Below are 15536 nucleotides of genomic sequence, written 5' to 3'. Positions count from 1 at the left end.
ACAGAAAAACAATAGTACACATGATACAACATAGAAAACTAAAGAATAAACAACACGAACCCTAGCAAAACACATCTGGTATGACTGCCAATGAGACACTTAACCAATAAAGTCCAAGCATGAAAGGACAATGATGTTTATAACTATAGGTCGCCGTACATTCTTCAATAATGAGCCAAAGCTTATTCCATAAAGAAAGCGATAAAAGGCCCCAGGATAACAAAATTTGAAACAATTCTAAAAATAGAAAAACAAATTGCGTTTTTGAAATAATCTTATTAATGGTAAAACGATTATGGCAGACAAATAGAAAAAAAAACAGACAACTAACGACCACTATGGAATGACAGGCTCATTTTATACAGCAAACAACTTTTTCCGTAACGAAAATAAATACAGTAATATCAAAATGTTAAAGACTTGCATTTAATGTTGATATATTTGTTTACATCTACTTCATTTGAACTTTAATGGATATTTATCTCATTGGCAATCATACGCATCTTCTTATTTATATATATCACAAAGAATATACTTGATAACAATATAATAATTTTATGATAGATATGTGTGTTTGCAGATAATACTGTATATAACCATGGTAGCAGTACTGATTACCTGTATTCTAATGTTTGGTTTGAATGAGGTTTGGTCTTTTCATGACGCTGTGGTTACATCAAATAATAGAACAAGTGAAGATATTCACCCATCTGATACAGCTAAACTGCTTTCGAATTTTCCTTCACATGATAGAAAAGACAACATTATAACTGAGTTACACAGTGAACCAGAAAATACACTATCATCCATTACACAGTTACTTTTGAAAAATCCTGGAGTCATTCCAGGCGGAGCAATCGATTTAGAGGCTAACGCCATCAACAATATCATCCACCCAAAGGATTCTCTAAACACTTATAATAAAACCGCAACTGCAAAAGGATATGTGATAAATTCGCCTCGGAAGACCACATCGCCTTCAGTTAACAGTGCCTTATCTTTAAATATTGTTGACGAAGGCATCGATTTAAAACAAGGAAATGACAATACTCTTAGGAAAACACAACGATCAGATGGGTCCGTTAATCATTTTCGAAGTGACCCAACACATAACGTAATAGCAACGGAGAGGAACAATTTTTATATAGGTAATGCAAAAGAAACTGATTTCCATAATTTGTTAAAAACTGGTAAAACTGACCAAGGTTTTAGATCAACAAAACGTGCATTAAAAGATGACAAAATACAGTTTAAGGTCAGAACAGCAAAAATAACGCCTATACCTAATCAAGTTCGTTTAATGACAACACAAACACGGTATGAAATAACGACTAAATCTACACAGAACAACAGTGAAATTGACGGAATTGTAGAACATGCGATCACAAATTCATTCCACAGGACTGATATTGGAGATAAAGATGATACAATTTCTGACAAATCTGTTATTGATACCCACCATTTAAATATAGATGACTTATTGAAATACCGAAAATTAACAAGTGCTGTACCACTGAATGTTGCACGCTTACTTAGATTAACAAGAGTTGATTCACGGAATTTAACGCAATATAATAAACTAACAAGTAGCATTCCAGTAATTAGTACAGTTACGAAAACTTTTCCACGACGGGAAATTAAACAGGAGCATAGTTATTCAGATGGTCACAAACATAATAAAAACAACAGTAGCACACTGAAGGAAACCCGCGATAATTATAATATAACAGGAAAAGAAAAAATTGAGTCTTCAAAATTGTCAACACGTAAACATAAAAATCATACGGAAGTCAGTCATATTCAAAACAAGGTAATGAACAGGAAAATCATAAAAGATAGCCGTATGAATAAGACAATTATGTTACCTCAAGGATCAGAAAGCAAAAACAGCATTTTGGATAAGATAGAAACGAATGTATCTAAAATACAAAGATTATCCCCATCATTAAAAACGGAAAAAAGTAAAACAAACAAAGCCTTATTGGATACAAGTGTTGTTACCTCTAAAAAGCGAAAACGCAGGAGAAGAAAATATAAAAATGGAACACGACAAAACTACTTAAAAAATGATAATTATAAGGCGAGCAACAAAACTGATCATGTGACAAAGGAAAACACAACGTCAGAGTACAATTTGACAAGCGAAACAACTCACAAACACATTAGCAAACCCAAATTATTAAGTAGTGATCATAGTAATCGAAATTTTACTACAATGTTTGAATTGGAAAAGAAACCAATAAAACGACAAAAAGTAAATATTTCAAAAGGAAGTAAAATCGATAAAGAAAATGTTACGAGAAAACCCGTACCAGTTTCTAAGAGAATCGGAAAAATTGTTTCATTGCATTTCAATCAGCCTAAACTAGAAGTAACAAGTAAAAATTCCGACAACAAGACTGTAATTATCAGTACAACTCATCAACCCATGATCATTGGGTCAACCAATAAACAAACAGATATGGCCAATAAACGTTTAAATGTTAAGACAGAACAAGCAAAGGTTCAAAAGCATGACTTGGAAAACAAAGACGTGAACGGAAATGAAAACAAAGACATGAACAGAAATGAAAACAAAGACATAAACAGAAATGCAACAGCTATTCGCATTAATCAGTCTAAACTAGAAATAACTAGTCAAAATTCCGATAACAAGACTATAATTATCAGTACAACTCAACAACCCATGATCATTGGGTCAACCCATAAACAAACAGATATGGCCAATAAAAGTTTTAATGTTACGACCGAACAAGCAAGGGTTCAAAAGCATGACTTGAAAAACAAAGACGTGAACGGAAACAAGAACAAAGACATGAACGGAAATGAAAACATAGAAATAAATGAATATGGAAACAAAGACATGAACGGAAATAAAAACAAAGACATGAACGGAAATATAAACAAAGACATGAACGAAAATGAAAACAAAAACATGAACGGAAATGCAACAGCTATTCGCATTACTAAACGCAATATGAATGATACAAAAAGAAACAATCATAATGATACATCTTATGATTCCAATAAAACAAACATACTTGCCAAACATTTCGAAGTTCAAGTAACTGGTATTCCAATCCCTTTCAGGAGATACTCAAAATTAACTACGCCGAGTTATAGGACGACAACAGTATTCACCGCTGAAGAAACAAATAAGGAACCTGTTTCGATGAGTAAATCAGTATTTTCGACGCCATTTCCAACTGCCGCGAGTAATTACGATATAAATGAACGTAATAAAACTGCGAATTTAGAAAACATTGAAATTCATGACAATAAAAATGACAATATGCCGACAGGAGATCAGCGTGACTGGGACAACATTAGGGACGATAATTTTAACCGCCTTGAACTATTATCTACCAACACAACAGTGAAAGCTCATGCACAAGATATTCTCCAGAGCAATGGTCCAAATTCAACTCATTCAAACGATTCATCGAAAATTATTGATAAGGAATTGTTTTTTGTAGACAACACTGATCAGGGTAATCCGTGGGATCGATGGTTGGGTTCTTTGGCGACAAATGATAAATATCCACTTCAAATAGAACCTAAATTTGAAAATAAAACAGAAATAGTTATTCCAGTCCAAAACACTACAGTCATTCATAACAAACGGGAATCAAATTTGACTTTCACCTCGAACACTCCTGACTTCACAAGTTCACCCGAAATGCATAGTGAAGTGTCAAACAAATATGAGACAACAACAGAAGAAAATATAGATACTTTTAACAACTTGGATTATCATTCATTTGTTGGTAAGTCAGAGGTTGTTGCCGATAAACAGTCTACAAACGTTTCAAAGATATCTGATTCAACCTCAAAATCACAAGAAAATTTACTCACCAAGTGGAATGCATTATTACAGCAGTTTAGAAAAGATAATGCCAGGAAAAAGTCCAAGCTAGTCCAACTTCTTCAAAACAAATCAAAAAGTAAAAATTTGAAAGAAAGACACGATGTCCGTTTCCAAAAGAAACCTACATCTAAAAGTAAATATGTTAAACCTACAGTTGAATGGCTTGGAATATATAAGGATTTGATTAAAAAGCAAGAAAATGTCATTCCTGCATCGAATAAACAGCTTCACCATTCAAGCCATTCGTCACTTCATGACGGAAATGTGCATTCACAATTTGTTGAAGAGCAACTAAAGACAAGTTGTAAAGAAGATCAAAGTTATAAACTAGCATTGAACGTTTTACAAACAATACTGATGAATATGAACAATATAAAACCACCGGTACCAAAGAAAGCACATAAACGTAGATATTTATTGATTCCTCTTGGACCGGAAAACCCCGAACCTACACAAAGGTGGACTGAAAATGAATATACTAAACCTCGTCCAAATAATCTGAGGGAAGAGCGAAAGATTTATCCTTCAGATGGGCGGATTCCCTATCGTATACGTCCAAAACATCCATCTGTTCATATGTCTGTACATTCATCGTTTTGATTTTAGTGTAGAAATTATTATTTTATTGGTATAAAAACATAACGACTATGACACTGATCAAGGTTAACAGGATATTGAAAAATGTTATTTGCTCGGTTCGTAAAACTGTGATGTAATATTTTGTATCAATGAAAAAGCTTAACTATAGGATTAACCACCTTTTTAATGGAATTTATAGGTGTATACACTTGACCAATTCACTAACAAACAAGTAAAAGTCCGAGTTATCAAGTTGGCCTCCTTGCACATGAATATATTTGTTGGTTAACGCAAAAATATGTATGAAATTTCTTATTTGATAAAAAATATAACTTTTATCATTCAAAAGATTTTTTTGTATTCAATATGATTTAAACGAAGCGAAGCGAAAAATATATATTTTTAAACATCGAACCGGATTGGGTTATAATCGCCGCCATTTTGTTTTCATTGGTTACAAAAAAAAGTAGTTCGGTCAAACTATTACATGTATATTTGTTTTTTTGTTTTTGGTTGCAATATTTGTTGTTCTACCTCAAAAATGTGTTCCTTTTTGAAAGTTTAAAAAGGAAATGTATGAAAAAGAGCAGCAACCCAACAAAAAAGTACTTTATATTTAGTTGTTCGTCTGATAAATGGTGTTCATACGGCTTGCTGTTTATCTAGTCTAGTTTTCCAAAACATATATTTACAGCAATACAAAATCCACCAACAATGTTAGCATTTAGCATAATCATGAGGTATATTATTTTCAAAACGTCTCATAAAGGTACGTAATTTTTATAAAACTGCTGCAATTTCTTTCAAAAATGATAATAAGAGATAAGGGATTCATATAAAAAAAAGAAGATGTGGTATGATTGCAAATGAGACAACTCTCCAAAAAAGACCAAAATGACAAACAAATTAACAACTATAGGTCACTGTGCGGCCTTCACCAAGACAGCTGCCTCTGGACAAAAATAAATAGGAAGACAATGTTAAGTTAACATGAAACATCAAAAAAGACAACCCTAAATTACAGGCTCCTGACTTGAGACAGACATATAAAGAATGTGGCATGTTTTGATATGATTGTGAACGCTCAGCCCTCCTTCTAACATGGGACAGCGGTATAACAGCACAACATAAGACCACACTATAGAAATAAGTTAAAAAGGCTTAACTTATTCGATCGATACCAAGCAGAAAATATCAAACAAAATACAGATCGGACGTGGCAGGTTATCCATCCCTCATCCCTAACAACAACAAAAAAATAACTACAGATCTGAGAATACTTGTACTTACTGACAGCTGGTTCAAGTTAATAACAATTTGAACTAAAATATCCACCAATACATATAAAACATTCATTGAATCATATAAAGACGTAATTAACAGTCACAGAAAAAAATATGATCTTGTGCAATGACAAAACATAGGTATCGGCAGATTATAGTACCGTGAAACTGCATGTGTGTTCACCAATAATATTCAGTATAATTTTAATCTACTGATTACAAATATTATACCAATAAAACAATATTCAATGATAAAATTACAGTGTGGTATTGGTAACTTTTTAGAATATGTGTATTTAAAGGATTGATAAGTTTACGATGATTGTATCTAAATTTCCAGCCTCGGTAAACAACATCACCGTAAAATTCAAAGAAATCATCATTTAATTTTCAAATTATTCGGTTGCGCCGTTCCAGAGTAATGGTTTATTAATTTTGGAAATATATAATTTATCGTTCCACAGTTATTGGACTTTGACTGTCAGATTGGTAATATATATTGCACTCGATCTTGCATGTTTGATCAATTTACTAAACACTTTCCTGTGTGGTTGGTATAGAAAATAGAATTGTTTTGTATTTTGAAATTAAAGGATTATCGTGCATGAGTTATTGGAGTTTAAACAGTTGAGTCTCACCCCAAATCTATTTTCTGACTGTTCATGACGTTTGTTTATAAATCCATGGGATGTTGGGTGTGAACTGCTTGATATTTTAGTCTTATTATTTGTTAATAGGCTTTAACCAGCTGTCAGTAACTGCTAGTACTATCAAATGATTATATATAATTTCTGTATTTATTGTATAAATTCCCTGCCATGCCCTGTGTGTGTTTTTGTAAGATGATATTATTCAGCTTTGTATCGATCCGGTAAGTTAAGACGACTCTAGATATGGATTTGTCTCATTGTTAAAGGCTGTACGATTGTCTATATTTGCGTACATCTACTTCACTTGCACTTCGGTGGATACTTGTCTTATTGGCAATCATACCAAATTTCCTTTATTCTATATTCTCTCAATTGTAATGTTCCGTTTCAGTTTGTGAGAATGAGAAATATTAATGGATGAACTACTGTACACTATAAAACATCCCATCTAAGACGTGCGTGTAATACCTAAACGTAAGAGTATATACACCAAGGAGATGACGAACACTGTTCCCATACACTCCATCTTACTTAAAACTATGATACATTTTTTTCCTTCGTCGTAACGATTTTGTCTTGGCCACTTTTTCGTAAAAAAATTTAATATTCCGATCTTTTTCATATTGTTCTGTAAGCTCCTTTCTAGCATGCCACTTGTTTCATTTTTTAATGTTTCGTTTTGTTTGATATGTAACTTTTATAAACTGTTTCAACTTGAAAGTTTCTTCTATTATGTTTTATGGATATAGTATAATTATACTGAGAGATAATTATATTCTGTTTCAAATCTCTCGGAAAGGAGAACATCTTTCCAATTTTATAATAAGAAATAACATCGAAAAATCGAAATTTCATGCATTCCTTTTTTTTAGGTAGCACAATACAAAGATTTTATACCTCCAATTCTACAGTGTTAAAATGCTGTATCTTTCTTTATAAAGCTTGGAAACTTATAAAAGTGGTATTTATGGATAGCTAACAGATTTCTCTTTCAAATAAATGCAAATGTTAGTATTATACAACAATTATGTAATCCATTATAATGTTAATTGTGTCTACAAAATTTTACAAAACATTTCCACTTTCAATTGAACATAGCTTCTTCATGGTTGCTTCGAGAGGGTTGATTTTATTATATAAAATTGAGAATGGAAATGGGGAATGTGTCAAAGAGACAACAACCCGACCAAATAAAAAACAACAGCAGAGGGTCACCAACAGGTCTTCAATGTAGCGAGAAATTCCCTCACCCGGAGGCGTCCTTCAGCTGGCCCCTAAACAAATATATACTAGTCCAGTGATAATGAACGCCATACTAATTTCCAAATTGTACACAAGAAACTAAAATTAAAATAATACAAGACTAACAAAGGCCAGAGGATCCTGACTTGGGACAGGCACAAAAATGCGGCGGGGTTAAACATGTTTGTGAGATCTCAACCCTCCCCCTATACCTCTAACCAATGTAGTAAAGTAAACGCATAACAATATATGTTGTTTCAAGAGCCATTACCTACAAAAGGGTGTCTCAGATTTCGGATAGAATGTATAGATCAAATTTTACACATAATCAAACATTATCTACTTTTATGTGGTAAAGATGTTCACACTAATTACAGATTTATGAGAGAATGGAATACGATAGCGATAATTTGAGACACTTTTTGCAGCTCCTGTTGTGTTGATAAAGATTTCGTTAAAATTTCCTGTAAAGTCATAGAGATGAAAGAGCTAAATTCATTCAAGTGAACTGGCCAAAATTTTGCCATTAATTGCATAATAATTGATTACATAATGATTGCATAACATAGATAATGCATTCATTTTAAAGATTAATCTTTTATCTATCTATATATACCTCTTTTATTAATTTGTATGCATTTTTAAGAAAGTAACGGCATTTTAAAGGTTGTAGATTGGAAGTAAAAAAATCTTTGTATTGTGCTACCTGATCCTACCTTAATTCCTCGACTGTTTTCTTTATTTTCGAATTATAACCTTTTGTTGACAACTTTTCAGATAGAGTTCTTGTAGATCTATATATAAGATTATTGCCATCTGGTCCAGAATCGAAACTATTCCTGTAGTTATATCTAGCTTGCGTTAACATTTCCCTTTGATATTTTGATTGATTTGACTTTGATTGGTTTAAAACACTTTGTCTAATTTGAAAAGGTGCAGTTCTTTTTATCACCGGAATGCATTGTTTTCGTTAAAGGAAGTAAAATGTTAATAATTGCATTTGAATCAAACAATAGGACATTATTCAAAGCTTTTCAACAGAAAGAGTGACACCTTCAGCTAGCCGCGTCCTTCCATTCAAGATACTGTGTGTTACATTTTAGCGTTGTGTTTCCGTTGTGTCGTTTGTTTTCTCTTATTTTTGAGTGTGAACTCACATTACTATAAGACGTGTCACGGTACTTATCTATCCCAAATTCATGTATTTGGTTTTGATGTTATATTTGTTATTCTCATAGGATTTTGTCTTAATGCTTAGTCCGTTTCTCTGTGTGTTACATTTTAATGGTGTGTCGTTGTTCTCCTCTTTTATTTAATGCGTTTCCCTCAGTTTTAGTTTGTTACCCCGATTTTGTTTTTTGTCCATGGATTTATGAGTTTTGAACAGCGGTATACTACTGTTGCCTTTATTTACGTATTTTGATCGCTTTTTAAAACCTAAAGACCTATGCAAACCATTCACATTATGACAAGAGTGGAAGACTATATGCTTCCATTCAGATAGATTTCTTTAGGTAATCGAGTTTATTATTCATATACTGTCCCAACCAACACCAAATGTGCAAACTTTCATTATTTTTGGAGGCATGATAACTTTCTGTTTGGTTAATATAATTGTGTGTCTATGCTTTATTTCTCAAAATATATTATTAAGTAGAATTATCTAGTTTTAAAGTGAACCTCTCTGTAGGATTAGGTACGGATTATTGATCAATTACGAAGCGTAGCTTTGAGAACTACTCACATGATAGAACAATTCCTCGTTCCGATCTAGATTGTTTAGCAAATATGTTACAACATTTATGTATTCAATAAAATTGAGAATGGAAGTGGGAAATGTGCAAAAGAGACTACAACCCGGACCAAAGAGTAGAAAAAGCCCACGGCCATTTTCAGCTGGCCTCTAAACAAAAATGTGTATTTGTTCAGTAAAAATTTACATCACACTAAACTCTGAAATATGAACCGACATACCAACTCAAGCCATATTATACTGATTGGAAGATTGTGTCTTCATCAAGCACAATCTTTACCTTTAGGGGTTTAGTATCATACCATCATAAAAAAAATGAGTAAAACATAACAGCTTACTTATAGATTTAAATTTGAAAAAAAAGAACAAGGAAATAGACAGACGATCCGAACCTAAGATAATGAAGAAAACCTAAGACATTTCTTTATTGACTAGGATCACCAGTTTTCTTCCCGCTGGTCGGTGGTTCTCTACGGGTTCTATCATGCTTCCTTTGCCAATAAAATTGACCTCAACGGTAAAGCCAAGATTGCTGAAAGTGGCATTAAACAACAATCAATCAAACATTCACTAGGTTCCAAATGGCTTTGACTCGCGCAATTTATGTCACCGTACAGCCTTAAACAATAAGCAAAACCCTGTGACTGGCTTGAACATAGAAAATATATTCTGTGTTGTTATTGAAATATGATATTGCTCATTTGACAATTTTCATCTCATCATTTCAAAATAAAATATTGATTGCAAATAGTTTCAAACAAATACTAGTACAAGCAGTGTACTAAATTCGTTGTTTTCTTTTTTTTATCAATTTTCTTAACATACTCCACTGTATTCGTTGGTTCTGTCCCTGAAATTTTTCGCTGTATTCGCATTTAATTAACATATCGGAATATTTTTTTTATAATCTGGTGACTTAAATCAGAAGCACATCTCTTTGCCGCAAATCAATCGATTTTGTTGACATTTTTTCCCGTGATGACTCTGGTCTAGCTCCATATGTATATACGGAAAATTGTCGTGTTTCAGTTACATAAACACTAAACGGTTGAAGTATACCAAACAAATATGTTGTTCATAAGCAAGACCTTTGGTTTTATCATGTTGGTTTATTTATAATAATCATTGTGGTTGCTACGAAAGATATTTTTGTTTTACAGAAATCTGGCATTTGAATTCAACCTTCTGATAAGGAAAACGTGGTTGGAGGGTTTATAATACTTTTAATACATTGGAACATAAAGCGTCAAGTAAATTCAAGTCGACGGTTGTGATATAGTTGATATCTTGTTGTACATGAAAACATCCAAGTAAATTAAATCTTAAATAATCAACACTGATGATGGCATATACAACTCTTAGAAATAAGTTTAAAACAAAATTGTGATGAGACGATGAAAGTATGACTCTTTGTTATGTTTTTAACTGTAATTATGTGAAATTTAGTTTTCCGGTATTACGCAAAAATATTGAAGTCGTTTTCTTTGATATTTATATTCATGGATAAGATAGAAAGAAAGAAAATAACTAATATCGTTTAAATGTTTTCCTCTTGTTACTTTATTGTTACTTTAACTAGATTTACATATTCGGGTCATTATAAAAAAGTGCAAATTTCGACGAGGTATTATTTTGAAAAATGAAGTCATTGTTTAAAACATTTGAATGCTCTATTCTATAGTATGGTACCAACGATATTCAGAAATATGCAATGGGGAAAATGAAGAGTTCCTTCAATTCTAACAATTTTAGGTCATCCTTTGATAGAATCGTGTCAATGGAGTTACCAATTTAAAACATACATTTAGGTACTACATATTATTGTTAAACATCAAACAACTGTTCCAATTTGTTGTTTAGGTTTAAATTACGACTTATAGACAATATTCATATAGCTGTGCATTCTATTCAAACACAAAGCCAAGAACACTGAGCAAAAGAAAAAAAATGAAAAAATACTTCTTAGGCTAAAAAATCTCAAATTATATAACATAACATCCATTACTAAAAATGTCAATAGTGTTACTAAATAGTGTCATTGGTGTTAAGCTGGGGTCACACATTCACGATTTTTACTGCCGTCCTTGACAGGACCATTCCCGATTAAAATTTATTAAAAGTCTGATCAAGATCCTATGAATCGTGGATGGAAATTCAAACTTTAATTAAAATTTGTAAACAAAAAATTAATCACGACAACAATCAGATATTGTTCAGGAAGCGTCGATATTCAACCGTTTCCAAGCGAATTTATTCATAATCCCGTTCTAAATCCGCTTCTAATCCGATATGTATCTTTCGCCAGGTAAAATTCGACCGAGTCTGTCACGACTGCGTCCCGATTCTACCGAATGAAATCCGACAGAGATCAGATAGTGACAAGACAGTGAACCGACGCTGACGGAAGTTGTCCGTTCGAAAACTGTCGGCATAGTCGGGATGATCAGGTACTGTCGGAACTTAATCCTATCACGGTCCGCTCTATCGCATTGCAAACGGCTTTGTCTGGTCTCAGTCGTATTGTATTCTGTAATTGTCGGGACTCTGACGTGGGTATCATTGACGAATTTAAAATTAATAACGGGACTGTTTCGGAACGGTTTCGGTAAAAACGGTTCGCAATTGACAAGATCTGGATTCAATCTGGACTCAATCGGCTAAACAGCAATGAAAAATTTCTCCAGATCATTCCCGTTCCACAGGACACCATCCCGAATACACAGAACATTGTTAGGAATTCGATTCGATACAGCAGAATCTGTCACGACATAGGCACGATTGTAATCCGACTAGACAAAATCGGCTGAGTTTCCCCGAATGTTACGGGACGCACCTAACTGCCAAACTATTCGGACCCTTCCCGACCAGTAGGAATCTGTTACGAACTAAAACGACTGCGTTCAGACAATAATAGGACATTCCAGATAATTGAGGATAATTGTCGTATCGCTGTCTGATCTCAAACGGGAACAATAATCCGCAATGTGTGAACCCCGCATTACCAGCATACATCAGTTTGTGAAAACTTTGTATATGTAATACATGATATTGTTAAAACATTGTTAAATAAGTATTGTTTTTCATAAGTAATATGATGTTTCGCTTGTTTAACATGAAAGAAACACAAAACAATGCTGATTGTCATGATATATTCAGTGGTGTTACTAAACTGGTCAATGCTGTTATTTTATCAAAATGGTCTCACCATTGACAGTAAGACCAATGATTTAAGGTGTATTTTAAGATTCAGTTACGAAATAAGTGCTCCATTCCCCTATTCTATATAATGTTACTGGTGCATGTTTCTATAATCAGTATATTTCATAATTCAAAGTTAAGGAAATGTTTTCAAAAAATGATTATTACAAGGGTACACCATGGACACTATTTTCATTTATGATATAGCTTTTACTTACTTTTAAGATTTTTTCACTAAATTTCAACATAATTGTTTGTTTTCTTTTGCTAACATGCTTACATGTAACATTGCTAAGGGAGAAACTGTTGTAAATGCCAAAATCTTGCGAAAGATAACTCTTATCCTACTAATTTGTCCATTGACTTAAAAAATGTAATATTTCCTTTTGGTGAAATTTTTTATTATAAAACCAACATACACCTCCTAAATCATTAAACAATGTTTGTATGAATGAATGAAATGAATGAATGAATCTTTATTTCCTCCATGTATATGAAGATTTTGCATACAAACAGAAATTAATAATTATTTACACAATAAACAAAATTTCATACATTTTGAGATAAATACCCAATGAAAAAGAAACCAACATATTTAGATAAACACACAATACACATATTCCAGTATACACAACAAAAACACAATGTTTTTCAATCAAAGTCTATTTAAAATTCAAAATTAAACCTGATTTCAAATAATACATGTCTGATTTTTTTAAACATGGGGTAAACAGTTATCAAAGGTACCAGGATTATAATTTAGTACGCCAGACGCGCGTTTCGTCTACTTAAGACTCATCAGTGACGCTCATATCAAAACATTTATAAAGCCAAACAAGTACAAAGGTTGAAGAGCATTGAGGATCAAAAATTCCAAAAAGTTGTGCCAAATACGGCTAAGGTAATCTATGCCTGGGATAAGAAAATCCTTATTTTATTCGAAAAATTCAGAGTTTTGTAAACAGGAAATTCATAAAAATGACCACTTTATTTTTAATTCATGTCAACACCGAAGTGTTGACTACTGGGCTGGTGATACCCTCGGGGACGAAACGTCCACCAGCAGTGGCATCGACCCAGTGGTGTAAATAGTTATCAAAGGTACCAGGATTATAATTTAGTACGCCAGACGCGCGTTTCGTCTACATAAGACTCATTAGTGACGCACATATCAAAACATTTATAAAGCCAAACAAGTACAAAGGTTGAAGAGCATTGAGGATACAAAATTCCAAAAAGTTGTGCCATGTTAGGCTATGTAATACATCATTCTAGACCAATCAATGCCAAAATCTTGCGAAAGATAACTCTTATCCTACTAATATGTCCATTGACTTAAGAAATGTAATATTTCCTTTTGGTGAAATTTTTTATTATAAAACCTACATACACCTCCTAAATCATTAAAAAATGTTTGTATGTATCAAAATGCAATAAAAAGTGATAAATCATAATAACAAATGATATGAATAGTCCTATTTCAAGCTTGAAAAGGATTTATAGTAAAAAAATAACAGTTAATTCTAGCTATCTCCAAGGGTTCAAGAAAGCATTAAGGATGTTTTTATAACATTTCATACTGTAAACTGTATATTGTGTATCACAAAACATTCATATCTAACATATTCAAGTGTTATTTTGATATATTTTCATGTCTGTGACTTACAAAGACCCAATAAAATTGAGAATGGAAATAGGGAATGTGTCAAAGAAACAACAACCCGACCAATAACATAGTTTTGCATGTCTTTTTTTTTTATAATGACCCATTATATATTGTTTAAAGTAAGAGTGGTTTTGCATATAGGATAAGTATTGTCTTCGGCTCAACTCTGCTTGTTGATATTCTTCAGATTCGTGTTAGTTAGATAGCTAGTTCACTAGTTATTGCGTGATTGGACATGTCTTTGTAATTTATTGAAGTGTAACTCAAAACGACAATAAAACAAAACAACTCTGCTGAAGAATCACTGAGGGGTGGTAAGGACACGACGTTTTCACCCCTAAACTCCCAAAGAAGTATATATCCATCGAATTCTATTTGAAAACTAAAACGATTGCCATCAAAGCCAGAAGAACTATAAAAATTGAAAAAAAATTAGAATAATCAGCTTTGTAATTTGTAAACACTCATAACAAAACAAAATACAAGCTATTGGATTTTAACGTACATAAGAAAAACCTATTTTGTGACCTATCGAATAAGACATTACAACAGGTGTTTACTTACATGAACAACACCAGTGGTGCAACATGCGGAGAAAATTCTATTTACCCTTCTAAAGTACCAGGTTTTTGATTGGGTTCAGGTTAGTCAGTCTTTAGTTTTCTATATTGCGTTTTATACTGTTATTTGTCTTTAGATCGTTTTTCTTCTCTTATCTTGTCATGGCATTGTCAGTTGTATATTTTCGACTTATGCGTTTAAACATTCATTTAACTCTCTTCTGAACATAACTTACATCGCAGACACGACCCTGACTTGATGGAACAATAGTAGTTCGAAAGGTAAATGTAGAAAGAACGTTTTTTTTAATTAGAAACACCAGACTCCGTACAGAAGAAATGTTATCAAAACAACTGTTAACCACACAAATTATGTCCTTCGCCAATATCGTGTTTTGTCAAGTAGAAATTCCTGTATTTCAGTTTGCATGTATCTATTGAACCTTGTTCAATCACAAAATAACAATAAAACAATATAATAAAACCAATAGTATGTTAATATAAAACGCCATCATTTAATCTTTTACAATAAATTTATGAAATGAAAGGACACGTTTTCAAAATAACAATTTTATCTACTATTATACACTAATATTCTGATATATTAAGTAATTTAATACAGCAAACATTATGCGACGACGAAGAAATCAATATAATTTATCTATATACATGTGCTGAATGTTTGCGTCTATACATTCTGGTTCAAAAATAAATTATTTAATCTGGCTCTAAAATAA

At 32.5% G+C, this 15536-nt stretch overlaps 1 protein-coding gene across 1 annotated transcript; it reads left to right on the top strand.

Annotated features, from left to right (window-relative positions):
- The first annotated feature begins 598 nt into the window (after positions 1 to 598).
- On the top strand, positions 599 to 4468 carry LOC139511073 (GATA zinc finger domain-containing protein 14-like). Its single transcript, XM_071297644.1, has one exon. It carries the CDS (start codon positions 599 to 601, stop codon positions 4466 to 4468), a length of 3870 nt encoding a protein of 1289 aa, XP_071153745.1.
- The last annotated feature ends 11068 nt before the right edge of the window (positions 4469 to 15536 follow it).

Source organism: Mytilus edulis, chromosome 2, assembly GCF_963676685.1.
Source record: "Mytilus edulis chromosome 2, xbMytEdul2.2, whole genome shotgun sequence".
Taxonomy (NCBI): Eukaryota; Metazoa; Mollusca; class Bivalvia; order Mytilida; family Mytilidae; genus Mytilus; species Mytilus edulis.
Note: the sequence above shows the minus strand (reverse complement) of the source record. Positions and strands in the feature narration are given on the sequence as shown.

Bases quoted from the DNA above. Each gene is read 5' to 3' on its own strand.
- LOC139511073 (XM_071297644.1), top strand. From the start codon at position 599: ATGGTAGCAGTACTGATTACCTGTATTCTAATGTTTGGTTTGAATGAG.